This window comes from Lissotriton helveticus, chromosome 7, assembly GCF_964261635.1.
Source record: "Lissotriton helveticus chromosome 7, aLisHel1.1, whole genome shotgun sequence".
Taxonomy (NCBI): Eukaryota; Metazoa; Chordata; class Amphibia; order Caudata; family Salamandridae; genus Lissotriton; species Lissotriton helveticus.
In genome coordinates, this window is record NC_136068.1 from 1,076,197,079 (window position 1) to 1,076,213,111 (window position 16,033).

Below are 16,033 nucleotides of genomic sequence, written 5' to 3' on the forward strand. Positions count from 1 at the left end.
TGAGTTTTCATTGAGAAAGTTGAATATAGAACTGTACATGGTAAAAAGCCCAACCAATGTACCAAGCACCCTCCACCTACATTAACGTAAACCTTTATGATTGTGTAGAGGGTGAGCTGCTTCCGGCGACAACACAAGCCTTTGGCTTAGACATGGTTCTATTACTCCATTCCACATCTTCACAGGCCCCACTGGGGACTTAGTGGAACAATACAACAAATGTACTCACGAGCTCAGGAGCTACCCTACCTGTGGCAGTCCGGTCAGAATGGCAGACCTGCTGGGCGAGCAGCTGCTGACGGATGTGAAGGCATTCTGGAAGATGACACTCCGCTGTGCCAAGGCGCTCAGGTTCGGGGTCTTGATGGCGGTATTATTGTACACATCGCTCTCAAATCCCCCGTCGTCCGCTGCTCAGGACAGTTGAAATAAAAGAACAAGGCATGTGTAAGCATGGAGAATTGGCTTTCATTTATCCAGACTACCTTTTCTGTTCATTGCGCTTTTCGTTCTAAAATTGCCTCACACTCCATAGAAGTAGTTGCTTGATAGCCTTTTAATTTGTAGAGAGAGAAGGTCGAGAATGTGAGCTGTGGGATGCCTCGAAGGCAAAGGAAAGGCATGAGTGAGTAACATTTACTTGAAAAGTCAATTAAGCCAGCAACAATTTGTTTGCCTCGAAAGCCCAGATATCAGGAGGATTCTCAGGGAGGTGAAAGGTGCACCAGAGAGGAGGTAGCACCTATGTGATACGGTGATAATTAAGACAAGTATTTTGGTGTTGAAATCACAATGGGAAAATAAGTGTCATTGTTGTCATTTGAGACTCTGATCCCTTGGATCAGGTTGTGGTGTCAAGAGTGGCAGTGGATGGGATGACAGACCGAGGGGACTTTTCATTCTCTCTCCCAGAGGAATGCAGGGGACTTGGTGACTCTGGCAACGAAGGGAGCTATATGAACCATTAATGGAAAGAAAGAAAGGGGTCTTCGGGAGGATAAGGAAGGTTGTTGGAGGCAAGGGAGTGGATATAGTAGTACGGGGAACATCATGGAGGAGTTGCCATATGTGGTCTGCCCCACAGTTAGATGGTAGAAACTAATTAGTCTAAAAGACGGAAGCAGGTATGAAATTAGCATAATTGTTCAGCATGTATCAATTTGGAGAGAAGCAAATACACCCAGGTGTGGCACCCAACTCATTTTTTTTCAGATCAATATTCTAATAGATCAAAAGATATACATATAGGTACAATGTGTTGAACTTCAGAGATAGTCCTGGGACTTGATAGGGTTTAAGGGGGCAGAGTACAGTGAGCATGAGCTCCTTCTTTATCCAAGGAATCAACGCAACATCAATTCATTGTTAGAACTAACCAGCTGTGATTAGTTAGAAGTAAATATTTACTGATCTCCAAAGGTATTTATGTAGTTCACCCATAATCAATTTTTCAAAGATATGTGACTTCTGACAGTTTCTAGGAAGTAGTTATTGTGTACATCCAGAAAAATGGATCAGCAGTAATGCATAGATTTAGCAATCTGTTATCACTGGAAATTGTGATTTAGCTGTCTGTTTCATAGCCTTACTATTAACAATATGAAACAGCCTTCAAACTGGTAAGTAGTACTGAGTGAGGTAGTCCCATTTAAGTACTTAAATGTGTGTTGGTCTAAATAATGCGTGTGGCGCTGCAGTATCTATAGTTAATTAGCTATGGTTGATTATGTTACTATGGAGGAACAGGGGTGGCTCAGTTATAAGCCACCTGGAACCAAGGGTACTAGAAGCATAAAAAACAATGGTCCCATGCAGTAAGTACAACATTAAACCATAAAATTGCCTTACATAAAGGGAAATAAATCCCTTATGCAATTCAAAGGGCAAACCAATTGCTGAAATAAATTTGAGAAATTGCACATTCTTTGCAATTGTACAAATTAAGTTACTGATACAGCAGGAAGTTATCGGTGTTCGAACAGTGCTCACAAGCTGATAAATAAAGGGAACTTGTAGTGAGAGCAAAAATAATCACAAAATAGAGCCATACTAATAAGTGTAAAGTGACAATTTCAGCAGAGAACTCACCACCATCCTGAACATCTTCCCAGAGGAATGGAAACATGCAGAAATCAAACTTCTCAAAAAACCCTCCGCAGACCCGGAAGAGCTAAAAAACTTCCGGCCTATCTCCTTACTACCCTTCTCCGTGAAGGCTCTGGTAAAGGCTATCAACCACCAAATCACCACCCACCTAGAGAGTCACAACCTCCTGGACCCATCAAAACTGGGTTCTGTGCAAATCAAAGCACAGAAACCATCCTAATCGTACCCACGGAGGACATCAGGTCTCTCCTAGACCAGGGAGAAGCTGCTGCTCTGATCCTCCTCGACCTCTCAGCAGCCTTCGATACAGTCTCCCACTAAACACTCCTAAAACAGCTACATCAGTTGCGGATCCATTGAGATGCCCTCAAATGGATCACACTCTTCCTCACCAAAAGAAGGCAGAGCACTGCAGGGGACTGCAAAAGATGTTCCATTGCTCAAGCCTACTTGCAAAGCCGAAAATCACCACTACCAAAACTGGATGAAAAACAAAGTGCCATGGAAATAAAGGAATATTCATTGCAATTATAAGACAAAATGGTTCAAAGCATATGACCAATCGTGTCATAGTCGTCAATAAAGTGATCTAATCATCATCAATCAGGCAGAAAGAGATGTAATAACACATTTGTATTAGGCAAAAATGTATAAACTTTAAACTAAAAAAATGGCTTTGTTTGGCAACCCAACATAGGATAACAAGTCCAACTTCATAGAGAAGAAAGCTTTGTCTGGCAACCGAAAATATGAATAGGTTATAGCTGTAGCAAAATTCTTGAAGTGGGCATGGGTTCTGAGGAAAAAACAAATGATGGCTGTAGAGGACGCAGCTTAGTCTTTGAGAGTGGAACCTTAATTAGTCGATAAATAATATTAGAATGCACTGATTTTAGCTATATACGTTGTCAGGATTCGATAATGGAAACAATTAGTTTTTTTACATTTTGTATGGTTACAGCATTTATTGCCAGTTTTAAACGCTTGGTTTTTATGACACTTTTATGTATGATTGTGTCTTTTATGATGGTAAATTATCAAATAAAGACTAATGAATACTGAATAGGTATGATGTTTATGCAAAATCATTCAAACTGACAATTCTTATATAAAAAGACACACATTCACATGAAAAGTGACTAAAGGTACATTAACATATTGTTTACAGAATAATGCAAAATAATCTTAGCGGTGATGACTAAAAGACTATAAAACTATTGTTAATATATTAAATGCAAAATAATCTTAGCTGTGATTATAAGTAGTCAAAAGCACGGCTTTATCTAGCAACCACTGCCTGTGGTTTATTATGGGTTGTTTCAGATATGGAGGGGAATATGAAGGTTGTTCAAGAAGTGGTATAAAGGGCATTTCCTTTAAAGTTGTAGCTGTGAGGGGAGTGGTTGTAGCAGTGGCAGTGCAGGATTGAAGTGTACGACCTAACAGACCCAAACGGTGGGTGTGGTGTGGATGTCACTGTTTACCTTGGACTACTTTACCCAGAAGAAGCGTGGGCTACGGAACTCCCTCAGGTAGGTGAACAATGTCATACAGTCACATGTAAATATGTGACGAGTGCCCACCAATCGGGCAACAATATGTATTCATAGAATAGGACTGAATGGACAGATACATAGAAATATGACTAAGCTATCTACATAAGAGCAGACAGAGGAGGAATTCCTGCAGGAAGGAGGAGGTGAAGGTAAAAGGCAGGACTCAGTACTTAGGCAGCCAGGACCTCGAGGAGGAAGAAGTCAAACATCACAGGACACATGGCCGTAGCTCTCCAGTCTAAGTCCAGAAAGGGTGTAGGGTGGGCAGACCCAATAGGGACCAGCGAGACTCCCCTCACACACCTGATGGTGTTTGGAGGTGGTCCACTGCATGACAGCGAGGGAAAGATAAGCAGAGGAAAAATATGGAATTGGGAGACAAAGGGTGTAGAAAAGAAGAGATTTTGAAGAAAGAAAAGAAAGAAAGAAAGAAAGAAAGAAGATAGTGATAGGTATAACTAAGTTCGGAGAAAGAGAGACACAAGGAATAAGAGACAAAATGAGAGATGTTCCTATATACAAGACGAGAAACAGAATAAGAAATGCAAAAGCCAAGGTAGGCGCCTTTAAGGGCTCAAACCACAGATTGCCATGGAGTCTAAGAAAAGGCATTGCATTGGGTATTGAGATGGTTTTAAAATGGTTGACTTCTGAAGGACCTGTTAAGTGTTTGAATGCAATAGTTGAGGCAGGGGACCAAGACTGCAAGGGATGCTCGGTGGAGGGGAAGCTTTGGAAATGGTGTCCCTAGGGCTTTTGGGCAATTGATGGAGCTTGATTAGCTAGATAGAGACAGGGTGGGACTTTGGGTACTAAGGCATGATACACAGGAGAAGGCTTCATCCTTGCTAATTTGACAGCCCACCTGGAAGCCGCTAGGGGGTGCTTTAACCCACCACAACTCTGATATTTTAGGCCAATTAGGTGTGATTTGATAGTCCGCGTGTGTTTTCCACTTTTTCAAGTCACTCTAGCTGTGTAAGTTTTGGAATTTTGCACACACTTCTTTGTAAGGCAGGTCTGAGACTGGGGTTGTAATTGCTGGTGGTGGGACAAGCTAGCACTGCAGTGGTTGCCATCCAGACATGGGGATAACTTGGAGAGGTCACAGGATAGTTGTTATGACCACTTATTAAATGAGCCAGCGTGGGGTCAGAAGAGAAGATATATGGGGAAACGGAAGGATTTAGGATAATTAGTGAAGGACAGTAATAGAATGCATGGAAGGTGACAGCAGGATGATCAGATGACAAAAAGAGGTGATAAAGGACAGGGTTAGACTGTAGGAAGTTTAGGATGGGTGCTTGTAAGGGGAAGATGTGAGGGTGGGTCGATTGACAAGTAGTGAGGTGGCCTGATTAGGCCATTAGCCACTTACAGTTTATTGCTACCGCAGGCTTTTCTAATCAAAGCCGCGTTTTGCACACCACAGCCACATCTGATATGATTTGTACCAGCTTGCCCAGGGTCAGGTCTGCTGATGGTATGCAATGTCCAGTTACTCCTGGACATTGCATTTAATTGCTTTTCATCTTTCACGCCATTTCATGCTCAAAGGCAGAGTTGACAGGAAAACAATAAATATTACTAGAATGGGAGGCGACACATGCAAAAGGTAAGACTGGCTTAACATATCACACCATACACAGGGCAATCTGAGAACTGGATTCATCCTCAAGAGGAGACATCTTTGCTCACTTTTTTATCCCGGAGAACAGATCCAGAAAACCACAAGTGTGTCAGCACCTTGCTCTCTTCCTGTTGTAAAGGAGCCTCACAGGCTGGCCTTTTGTACATAACACAATCCTCTCAGCTCTACCAGAGAAGCGCAGGTGAGTGTCTCCCATACAGCACTCTGCCGTGGGATGAGCGCATCTCAAGCCACACACATATCCTTGAACCCCAGGCTTCAGCAAGGTATTCTTTCAGCCTTGTGCCACAAAAAGGTGACCAACGTGAGCATCACACACAAAGTATGACAACAAAAATGTCATAACTTCCAACGGCATCGTCTAATTGGCATCATCAGTCCAGGGAAACCCAATCAAGCGTAAATGCCCCAACAAGCACTTAGCCTCAAAGTAGAAGTACATAAGCTCCATCAGCGCCCTCTTACTCTGGTACGGAAATATCACTACATAGAGTAAAACAGAATAGTACACTTCTTTTTGCAAAGGTTTCTACCAGAAAAAGATTTAACATCTAGGTGACATTAAAATTGCACATAAATTCCTTACATGTATGAGCAATGTTAGACGAAGAAGAGGAAAACCTTTGTGGTCCCACATACAACTCTTCTACATTAAAGACGTGAGCCATGTTATTACATGTTAGAACTGATTCTGTAAATTGTACAGATGCACCATCTAGGGACGCAATGAGATCTGCCCTTCGAGAGGCAGAGAGGGTCAACCAATGGAGGCATAACCTTAAAGTCAATGCAAGAAAATAGTGATAAATTGTGCATTTCAAACATACTGATCAAACCCGATATAATTACAACAAACATGTTTTAATGGCTTTAACAATGTTTATATACTAGCAACAGATTTTAAAAAGGGGAATGAGTGATTTGACAACTAAAAAGCAGCTTGTAGAGATTTCAGTACACAGCACTTTATGGCTAGTTTTCAACATTTTGTAGAGATGACGACCCATTTTGCCAATTCTCCTAAAATTCCTTTTATGAAATGACAGTGAGCTCATGTAATATTTTTAATCCATTTTCAGACAGACACTACTTCCTGCAGAAATTATGGGTTTTCAGGAATCAGCATTGCAACATATGCTTGTCTGAGGCAGCCCACATGCACAGGTCTCAGAATACTTCGAAATGCATTACTGGCAAGTCAGGTCTGAATCCTAAAGCAGCTTCCTGAGACTGAATAAGCGAGTGTCAATCAGTTTGCCAATAGTGTTGCCTGTTAATTACTCTGCCACTAATCTGTACTACCCGAGTCAAAATAAAATAGTTGTTGTTGAGCAGTTCTCACAGGAGATGACTAATTTACAAACCCCATGTAGGAAGCAGCCAGGCCAAAATAAATAAATAAACGCCTGTCAAAAACGTAGTTGCCTTGAATGAACTTTGAAATGAAGGGTGTGCTGGGCTGCAAGGAATACAAGTATTTTTCAAGCTCCGGAAACACACAGAAAGTGTGGCTGATGGGCACTGTCCTGAAAAGAGTTCATTCCAAGAAAAGTAGACACCATGAAATAGCATATGTTACACTACCTTGAATCATGCTTTCAATTTTGCTCTGAAGCCCTACATAAAGTGTCAAATCCACTAAAATAGTAATGTTCTTTTTAAATCCTGTAGGGGCAATGTACATTATAAAATGCAACATTCGTTAACAAGGTTTTAAAAACTCCTTTTTATAAGAATGAGTACCAGCCATATGTACAATACTTTTGAGTGTCGTTAGTCACAACCTGGTTCCCAGTCGCAGAAACACCAATTTAATATGTAAGAAATCTGTTTGCAGCTGTAAATTTAGCGATGTGGGTGATTTATGAATAGGTATTTTACCGATTCCAATTAGCAAATTGTTATTAAGATCATATGTTTATAACATTTGCAAACAGTGATTACTCGCAAAAACAGAATTTTGCACATCTAGTTTAACACCAACTCAAACCAGGTGGTAACTGTGTGCAAACTATAAAAGCTGGCCAAGCAAGAATCTCCGTTGTTTCCAAAATGGTTGCTCTGTAAGTAATGGAAAGGAGAACGTGAATTCTGGCTGGTTTACAGAGAAGGAGGAAAAGGCAGTAGAGAATCTTCAGATTTGGGATTACACTAGTTGAGCAAACTGATGAACAAATATATGTACAGGCTAAGTAGCGTATTATCCTGGAGCACATAGGTGATTTAAAATCTAAGCTTGGAAGACACACCATTGTGCAGTACGTCAATCCCCACCCATTTGCAGGTGTTATGTAGTTTGCATCTCTTCACCTGTGGCAGCTAGCAAAGTGTCATTGCAGCAGCTGGTGGTCTGTCACAGAGTGCCCTTTCTTGTTTTTCCATGCATTTTAGGTACAATCTTAATGCTCATTAAGACATATATATGTATATATATATATATATATATATATACACACACATCCACAGAAATTGCACACCGACACAATAGAATTCTATAGGATTGCCAACTTTCCGTATGTCCATCATCTGACACTGAGTGTTCATGAATCAGAAACTTACCCATTCATTGAATATTCAAGTGATGTGGGGTGCAAACAACGTCATAACCAATATCGTTGCCCAATGTCCTGGGAGCAACCACTACCTTTTCATATTGTCTGCAAAGAGGAGATTTTTATGACAGATATTTGTTTGATGAATAAACAGATTTAGAGGTTAAATGTGATTTTTATTTCATAGCTAAATATGTTTTGTCTGTTTGTAGGTGAAAGTGTGTATGCCTTATGGCTAAAGACACCATATCTGTCCCCCACTACTCCTAATGAATGTCGTCACAATGCAGCACCCAGTAGAATCAGAGGAGTCATAGAACTCAGTCTTGGACTACTGAAAAGTTGTTTTAGATGATTGCACAAGAACAGTCAGTGTTGCCCTGCAATACTCCCCAGGGGTCAGTTGTAAAATTGCTGCAACACGTGCCATTCTGCACAATATTGCAACTAGTAAAGGACTAACTATAACAGTGTCAGAATCCGACTCAGATGAGGAAGGAGATCCAATCACACCACCTATCACACATGAAGAAACCTGTGCTGCAGAAGGGCGTTGGAGATGTGCCAGAATCACCAATTATTATTTTTCACAGTAAGTATTTACAATCATTTGATCTTACACAAGGAATCAGAAACAGCCAGTGTAGGTTGCATAACTAAATACAGCTTTATTTTCAGGTTAGAAAATGTATATCTGAAAAGACGCTTCTCTTTCCATACGTTTTTAAAAAAAAAAACACATAATAATATGACATTGAAATGCACTGTTAGGATGTAACAGTTTGCCCTTTCTAAGCCTTACGTTTTTGCGAGCTGATGTTTTAGGTCCAACAATTTCAGCATCACCACTGCAACTCCTGCTTTACCGGACATTTAACCTGTCTGTATCTGAGATACTGTTGACAATTCACTGGTCCTAACTTTCTCCTACTCCAACCCGTGTGCCACTTGGAATGTTAGTTGCTTGCATTGTCTCCACTGTATTGGTCACTCGAAATAGGTCTCTTGCCACATCCGTACTGTAGTGGCCCATTTCCACCTGTGAATGAACGATGTGGCGAGATAAAGTGGTTGAGGCTTGCACCAGCTGATTGATGGCCCATCAATGCGGGATGATATATGTCATCCCATACACCTTTTCTGGATGCTTTCATGGTGCAGTTCCTAACATAAGGTCTTGATGGCATCTACGAGATTTGAAAAATTGTCATTTATTGCCATCTGATTAGTAGATAGGGTACTTGTGAGCGTTTCAAAACCAGTTGTTACGTTTTTATTTATGGTAGCCAGTTTTTGGTTCATCATTTTGATTTGCTTCTGTTGAAGGCGCTGAACGTTACTCAACCTCCACAGAGGTGCTGGCGTTCAGGACTTCTCACATTTGGAACAGGGGATTGTGGTTGAGTGGGTTGAGGCTGATGAGTGCCAAGTTAATTTCTTCCCCTCAGTTGGCGTGGCCTGGCTCCTGTGCAACAGCTGGTGTGATGGCCTCACTCCTTTCTTTGGTTGTCTCGCTATGCTCGGTATCTGTAGGACTTGTATTTGCAGCATATGCGGGACTGACCTGGCTCACACTATCATTGTGGTCATATAAATGCATGTGTATGTCTTCTGGACATTCCCTTTCTTAGTGGTCACTTTCTGGAGTAGGATTTTGTGTATACAAATTATTTGAGAAGACCTAACTGATTTGTACTTAGTTAAATATTGACTAAATTTATTAAATTTACTATTACAGCTTTTTAGCCTTTTATTCATTGTTAATTTTTTTTCTCACTGCGTATCCCATAATGCTCTTGCAAACTACATGGACTGCTACCATTGTATACCTAAGATTTGGACTTCAGGTTTTTGATTTCACTACATTACTAAATGGCAGTTGGTGTTAGGATGGTGGTGGGGCCTCCTCCTGTTCCTAGTGACTTACACAGACAGCTTGTGACCTTCTCCTTGGTATGAAATCTGAGATCATACCATCTTTACCTTATCTCCTCAATTGATCTCTGGGTGACTCCAACTGCGTTGATCTTCTCCTGCATCCCCTTCCATATTATTTTCTTCTGGGCCTCAGGCACTGCTAGGGATGACTGGTCTAAATATTGATACACCTAACAATAGGTTCAGGGGAAGGATCACCTAAGAATATGCAATCCAGCACATTAATGTAAGGTGTTACAAACAGTAAAGAAAAAACAGTAAAAGAAGAAGACGATAATTGGAGAAACCCTTCAAACAATGTTTCCAATATCAAAAATTATTATTTATTATTTACACAAAAGAGTTCTAAAAACAGTTACGCTCAAGACAGGGTGCTGGTATACAAAAAAACATATCACAAACCAGACAAGTGGCAAACAAAACCATTACATGTTACAGTAAAGGAACAACACAAAACATAAACAATGCGTCCTTAATTAGATTTGGCCATAAAAAAGCGTCAACGGCGTTTTAACCGCTTGTATTATTGCACGGTCATCGTCAGGACTCGCAGTTCACTTGAGCTTTACAAATCTGTATAAAAGCAACAATTAGACCAATCATTCATTATGGTCATCCGCAGGAATTCTAAAATTATGTAGCACAGACGTGTTTGAAACTGGACACACTATGTCATGGATACTCAGTGGGATCTTGTCAGTGTACAATTTCATCATACTGGTCGCCCATTTAATCGGCAGCTCCAAGAAGATACACGTGAAGTTCAAGCAAACGGTATGTGGGCTGCATGCTAGAGTGGACGAGCAGGTAGAGAAGATGCGCTAGCTCAGGCTGTGACTGTATTGCTCTTAAAACAAGCATTTGCAATGTAATAGGTCTCGCATTAGGAAAGTTTGAGCTATTGGTTTTGTAAATTACATTTTTTTTATTTATGTGTTGGTTTTGAAAATAGCTAAATTAATAGCTTTGTCATTTACAATGCCAATAGTTATAACTTTCGCAAATGTGACACCTATAACCTGGGGTTGCGCTGAGTGATGCTGTGGTGGTGCTGAATGGTGCTGTGGTGGTGCTGAGTGATGCTGTGGTGGTGCTGAGTGATGCTGTGGTGGTGCTGAGTGGTGCTGTGGTGGTGCTGAGTGGTGCTGTGGTGGTGCTGAGTGGTGCTGTGGTGGGGCTGAGTGATGCTGTGGTGGTGCTGAGTAGTGCTGTGGTGGTGCTGAGTGGTGCGTTGCTTCTACAAGACCTAAAAAGGAGGCATGGGCAACACAGCAGGTATATGAAGGTCTAGTGACACCTTGGTAGTCAGGAGGCGCATAGGGGTTAATAGTACTGTCGTCAGGCCTTGAGTTGTACTCGAGAGAGCAAACTATGGCCCAGGCAGTATTACCACTGTTACGTTTGGTCCATTTGGAAAAGAATGCAGGCTGCGCAGGTTCCAAGTGCTTAAACTACCGATATTTCCTCGAAAGTTTGTTCTAGTACTGGGTGTTCTGGGGGGGGCTGATGAGGCGCTATACAGGGCGCAAAGACTGCAGAGGGCCGTGGGGGCGGGTGATATGAAGGACACACTGAGGCTGATGCAGTCCTGTGGGTGGGGGACGTTTTATGCATTGTTGTACAGCGTGGACTTTACCCGAAGTTGTCAAAGGCTTCACAATAGAAACAGACAATTGTGAGCAGCAAAAATAAATAAATAATAAAGTAGCAAACGGTGCATTACAGGAGGAGAAAGGACATGTGTGCAGATTACAACAACGAACAAAGTACCAGTAGAGGCATAATGCTGCAATAAATGGCAGACACTGCAACAAACATTACATAGGCAATGGTGGCACGTGTGAAAGTATCGAGAGGAAATAAAATGTAAGACGTAGCAAACATTTATGGCAATGGCACGAGTAATGTGCCCATGGGGGCACACAGCTCGGCAGGAAACGGAACGTGGAGCTGCCGACGCGGTCGTAGACTACTTTGAGCAGGATCAGTGGTGGAGGGAGGGGACTGGTGCGTGGTTGGAGGGGTGTCATGCAGGGGCCTTCATCATTCTAGGGCCGGTTGGTATGGGGATTCAGTGCTGCGGGCACTGGGGGGACAAAGCTGGGGGCCGGGCGCTGGCGGTAAGGGTGATGGCAGTGGAGGATGCGCGGATGGCCAAGGGCGTTGGAGGCAGGGGGCCGCACATACAAGTGCCCTCGGTTGAGGCACTGGTGGGAGCGTGGCTGGGCGGTCTAGAGGGGAGGATGGATCCTGTCATTTAAGGCGACAGAGTGTGCTAGGAAAAAGGGGTGCAGAATGCATAGCAGGCTTGTGATGGCCTTCTTGGAGTGGGACAGGCGCGGGCCGGAAGAGATGGGCTTCATGTCCAAAGCAGAATTGATGGCTAGGCCCTAGGAGGACCCAGCGCTGTGTGTCCTAATTATTCCAATTGGCGTATGAGGTCACTGTCCAGCACCTCTCACTGCATCACACTGATGAGCTGTTGCACTGTGCAGTTCAGCCACGACCCACAGTGTCACCCAATTGAAGTTACATATGCCAGCCCTATTCCCCCAGTACTTAATTGACTCCTGCAGAGGGCACAGCTCGAATGTGCGTGTCCCCCGCTTGGCCGCAGCTTACATACCATATGTTAGCTTCCGTGGTGCTGAGAGCAGGTCCATGTGGAAGCAGGCCACGTGGTCTCTTCTTGAAGAGCCGCCAGTCCCCCTTCGGGTCACATTCTTCATATTCCCCCCACAGTTCCAGGAGGGGGCTCATCGGCTCGTGCCCAGCTCCAATGAGGCGGGCCTGTGGTTTCCGAGCCTCAATAGGTGCACTGTGATATAAAAAAACTCGCCAGTTTGTGTTTTTATTCATCCTTCGAGGTTATATGCTGCGTCGTGTCAGTTTTTTGTGTGTCTCTTCACGGCAGGTTCTGGAAGTTCGGGAGCGTCACGTCCGGGGGCGGGACTTCCGCTTTTTGCTGGAAGCCCAGCCCACAGAGAGCAGCGGTGACGCGGGGCTCCCAGGCGTGAGGAAAGCCCCGCGTGTGGAGATGCGGTGGAGAAAACACCAGGAGAGTGCGGAGCCTGTAGAGCGCATCGAGGCGACGTGACAAAAGAGGCCGTGAGTGGAGGGGGGATATGTGTGTGAGTCTGTGTGCATCTGTGTGCGTGTGTGTGTGTGCGCGTGAGCCCGTGAGTGGTGGGGGGGGTCCGTGCATGGCTGTGTGTGTACGCGTGAGCCCGTGGTGGGGGGGGCGTGTGTGTACGCGTGTGTGTAGCTGTGCATGTGTATGTGTGTGTTTGCGCACTTCAGGGAATCTTAGGCAGGAGATGTGCACGGTGCCGGCCTGGACGTGCGCGTCCACAGACACCAATCGCCGCGTGTGCCCGACCCCTGTCTCAGATTCCCAGGAGACGGGCAACATTAGTTGTCGAGCTGGACGCAATGCTTCGCATTGCTTTCTCCAGCTCGACCTAAAAACGACAAAACCTGATTTTTAAACTTGCTCGCTTTTTAACTTTTGGAACTGTGTAATTGCTGTTTTTTTAACTCAGCTTTGCCATGCATTCCTGTAAGACTCACCAGGGCTTTTCCTGACCGGTCCTGCACTCCTTCTCCGCTTTCCCTAACGCCATTAGGGGTGTCAGCTGCTGCACAGCAGGTCTGATTGGAGGGGAGGGGCCAGGGGTCACGAGAGACATAAAGGCTGCATTCTGGAGCAGACACTGGAGAGGACGCGCAGGTAGAGAAGACGCGCTAGCCCAGGCAGTGACTGTATTGCTTTTAAAAATACGAGAAAACATGATTTTTAAACTTGCTCGCTTTTTAACTATTTGAACTGTGTAATAGCTGTGTTTTTAACTCACGCTTTGCCACGCATTCCTGTTAGACTCACCAGGGCTGAAAGGAGGGGAGGGGCCAGGGGTCACGAGAGATATAAAGGCCACAAGCTGGAGCAGACGCGCGGCGGGCGCTGCTAAGGCAAGCCCGTCTGCCCCCGTCTGCACCCGAACGGGCCCAGGGGCCAAAAAAACCTGGCCAAATATGGTCATACTCGGGCAATGAACTACGAGCACTGGGTGCTGGCTTAAGCCCTCTAAAGCCAGATATAGTAAATATTATCCAGAGAGAAGGACTTCTCATCTCACAGGGGAGAGAGATACCTAACGTTATATCTCCACATAACACGGATAACTCCCACCTTCGGAGCTGTAATTACATCAAACTCTCCATCCTCAACACACGTTCATTACAGAAACATGCCCCCGAAATCCTCACCCTCCTACAAGAAGACGCCCCTGACATCCTCGCCCTGACCGAAACATGGCTCCACGAGGACTCTGGACCTACCTTAATCGCATCTCTTCCTGATGGCTATGATGCCACTTGGTACAACAGGGCAGCAGGGAAAAGAGGAGGCGGGTTGGTGTTACTATACAAAATTCATCTGACCATTGAGAAGCTGTCAGGAGAAAATCTAGAAGTGGCGGATATTTTAATAACAAACGTCTGCCACAGCTCCTCAAATATAGCAATCATGGTAGTTTACCGCCCACCTAATTGCTCACCATCTTTCGTTGATCTTTTCACCGAATGTGTCACCAACCTCCACTCACGCTTCCAACAACTTCTGTTGGTAGGAGATTTCAACAACCACTGGTACCAGAAACCCAGAGGGCACAGGCCCAACAGCTCGAGGATACGTTCACCTCCCTCAAGTTTAAATAGTTAGTATCATCCACTTCCCGCGGAAGATACACACTCTAGACCTAGGCTGGACAACTCTTTCTTCTGTGAGCCTAGTGGATACTACCCCTTGCGAGTGGTCAGACCACTATTTTATTAATCTTCTACTCCCTCGAGCTAGGCGAGACTCTGGCCCGCTACCCAACTGGAAACTAGTAAGGAGTTAGACTAAAATCAAGGGTCCAAGTTTAGAGAGCACCCTTCGAGAAAACCCAGTTAGGAGGCCGATGATAGTGGATATGGAAGAGTGGACTGAATCCATCTGCATCCAGCTATCATCTGCCAAGAATAAATTAGCCCCATCCAAGAGAATAAAAACAGGAAACAAGAGTAAGGGTGCACCCTGGTTCACAGAGGAGCTCTGAGCTCTGAAATGCACGCTTCGCACCATGAAAGAAGGTGGCGAAAAGCTAATGAGCCACAGGCCCTCGCAGAATACAGGGATTAACTCGCCACCTACAAAAATGCACTGCTTAGTAGGAAGGCCGAATATTATGAGAATAGGATCCTGATGGCAACAAACAAAAAGAAACATTTAAAATCCTCAAGGAATTGAGTCAAAAACAGGTGCTGGTCGCGCCATCTAGCCAGGAAATATGTAGTAAATTCTTATCCTTCTTTTAAGATAAAGTCCAAGATATCCTGGCTGACATTGAAAACTCTCCCTTGAAGCAACCCCTCAACGTTGAGGTGGAGACACAGGAAAATAGAGTAGTGCTGATCTCTTCCTTTCAGTCTCTAGATCTCGAAACCTTGCGACGCATCGCAACCAAAATTAAACTGGGCTCACCCGCCGATCTGTGTCCACCCAGGATCTTTAAACTTGCTCTCCCAGCAATTGAGAAAGAAATCCTCACCTTGATGAACCTCTCGCTGGAAACTGGGAAAGTCCCCAGTCAGTTTAAAGAAGCTAGGGTAATCCCCCTTCTTAAAAAGACAGGAGCTGACACTTCTAATATGAAGAATTACAGACCCATAGCTCAGCTCCCTTTCCTGGCCAAAATCATGGAGCAACATGTCCTGTAAACCCTCTCCAGGTTCATGGAGGACCATCAACTACTTGGAGATAGGCAGGCTGGCTTCAGGGCTCACCGTAGCACGGAGTTGGTGATGCTATCTTTACTGAATGAAATTAGGGTCAAAGCAGACTACAAGAAGCCATGTGTCCTAGTACTCCTAGACCTGTCGGCAGCTTTCGACACGGTCAACCATTCACAACTCATGGACAGAACAAAAGACATCAGCATTGGAGGGTCAATCCTCCAATGGATCAAGTCATTTCTTACAGATCGTACCCAAAAAATTCAGATGGGGGACTGGGTGTCAGAGACGACCTTTATCCCCTGTGGACTTCCTCAGGGGTCAGCACTGTCCCCCCTCCTGTTCAACATATACCTCAGACCTCTGATAAAGGATCTTGCCTTGATGAATTGCCAGGTATTCAACTATGCGGACGATACGCAAATCATTGTCCAAATAGATAACACCCCTCAAGC

The 16,033-nt window shown here is 44.1% G+C and overlaps 1 protein-coding gene across 1 annotated transcript in view; it reads right to left on the reverse strand.

Moving 5' to 3' along the window:
• The window catches only part of SGSH (N-sulfoglucosamine sulfohydrolase), a 263,352-nt gene that overhangs the window by 233,900 nt on the left and 13,419 nt on the right, over positions 1–16,033 (reverse strand). Inside the window, exon 2 of the mRNA XM_078654075.1 lies at positions 250–410. Coding sequence (XP_078510201.1) covers positions 250–410 — 161 coding nt within the window. The remainder of the gene's footprint in view (positions 1–249; positions 411–16,033) is intronic.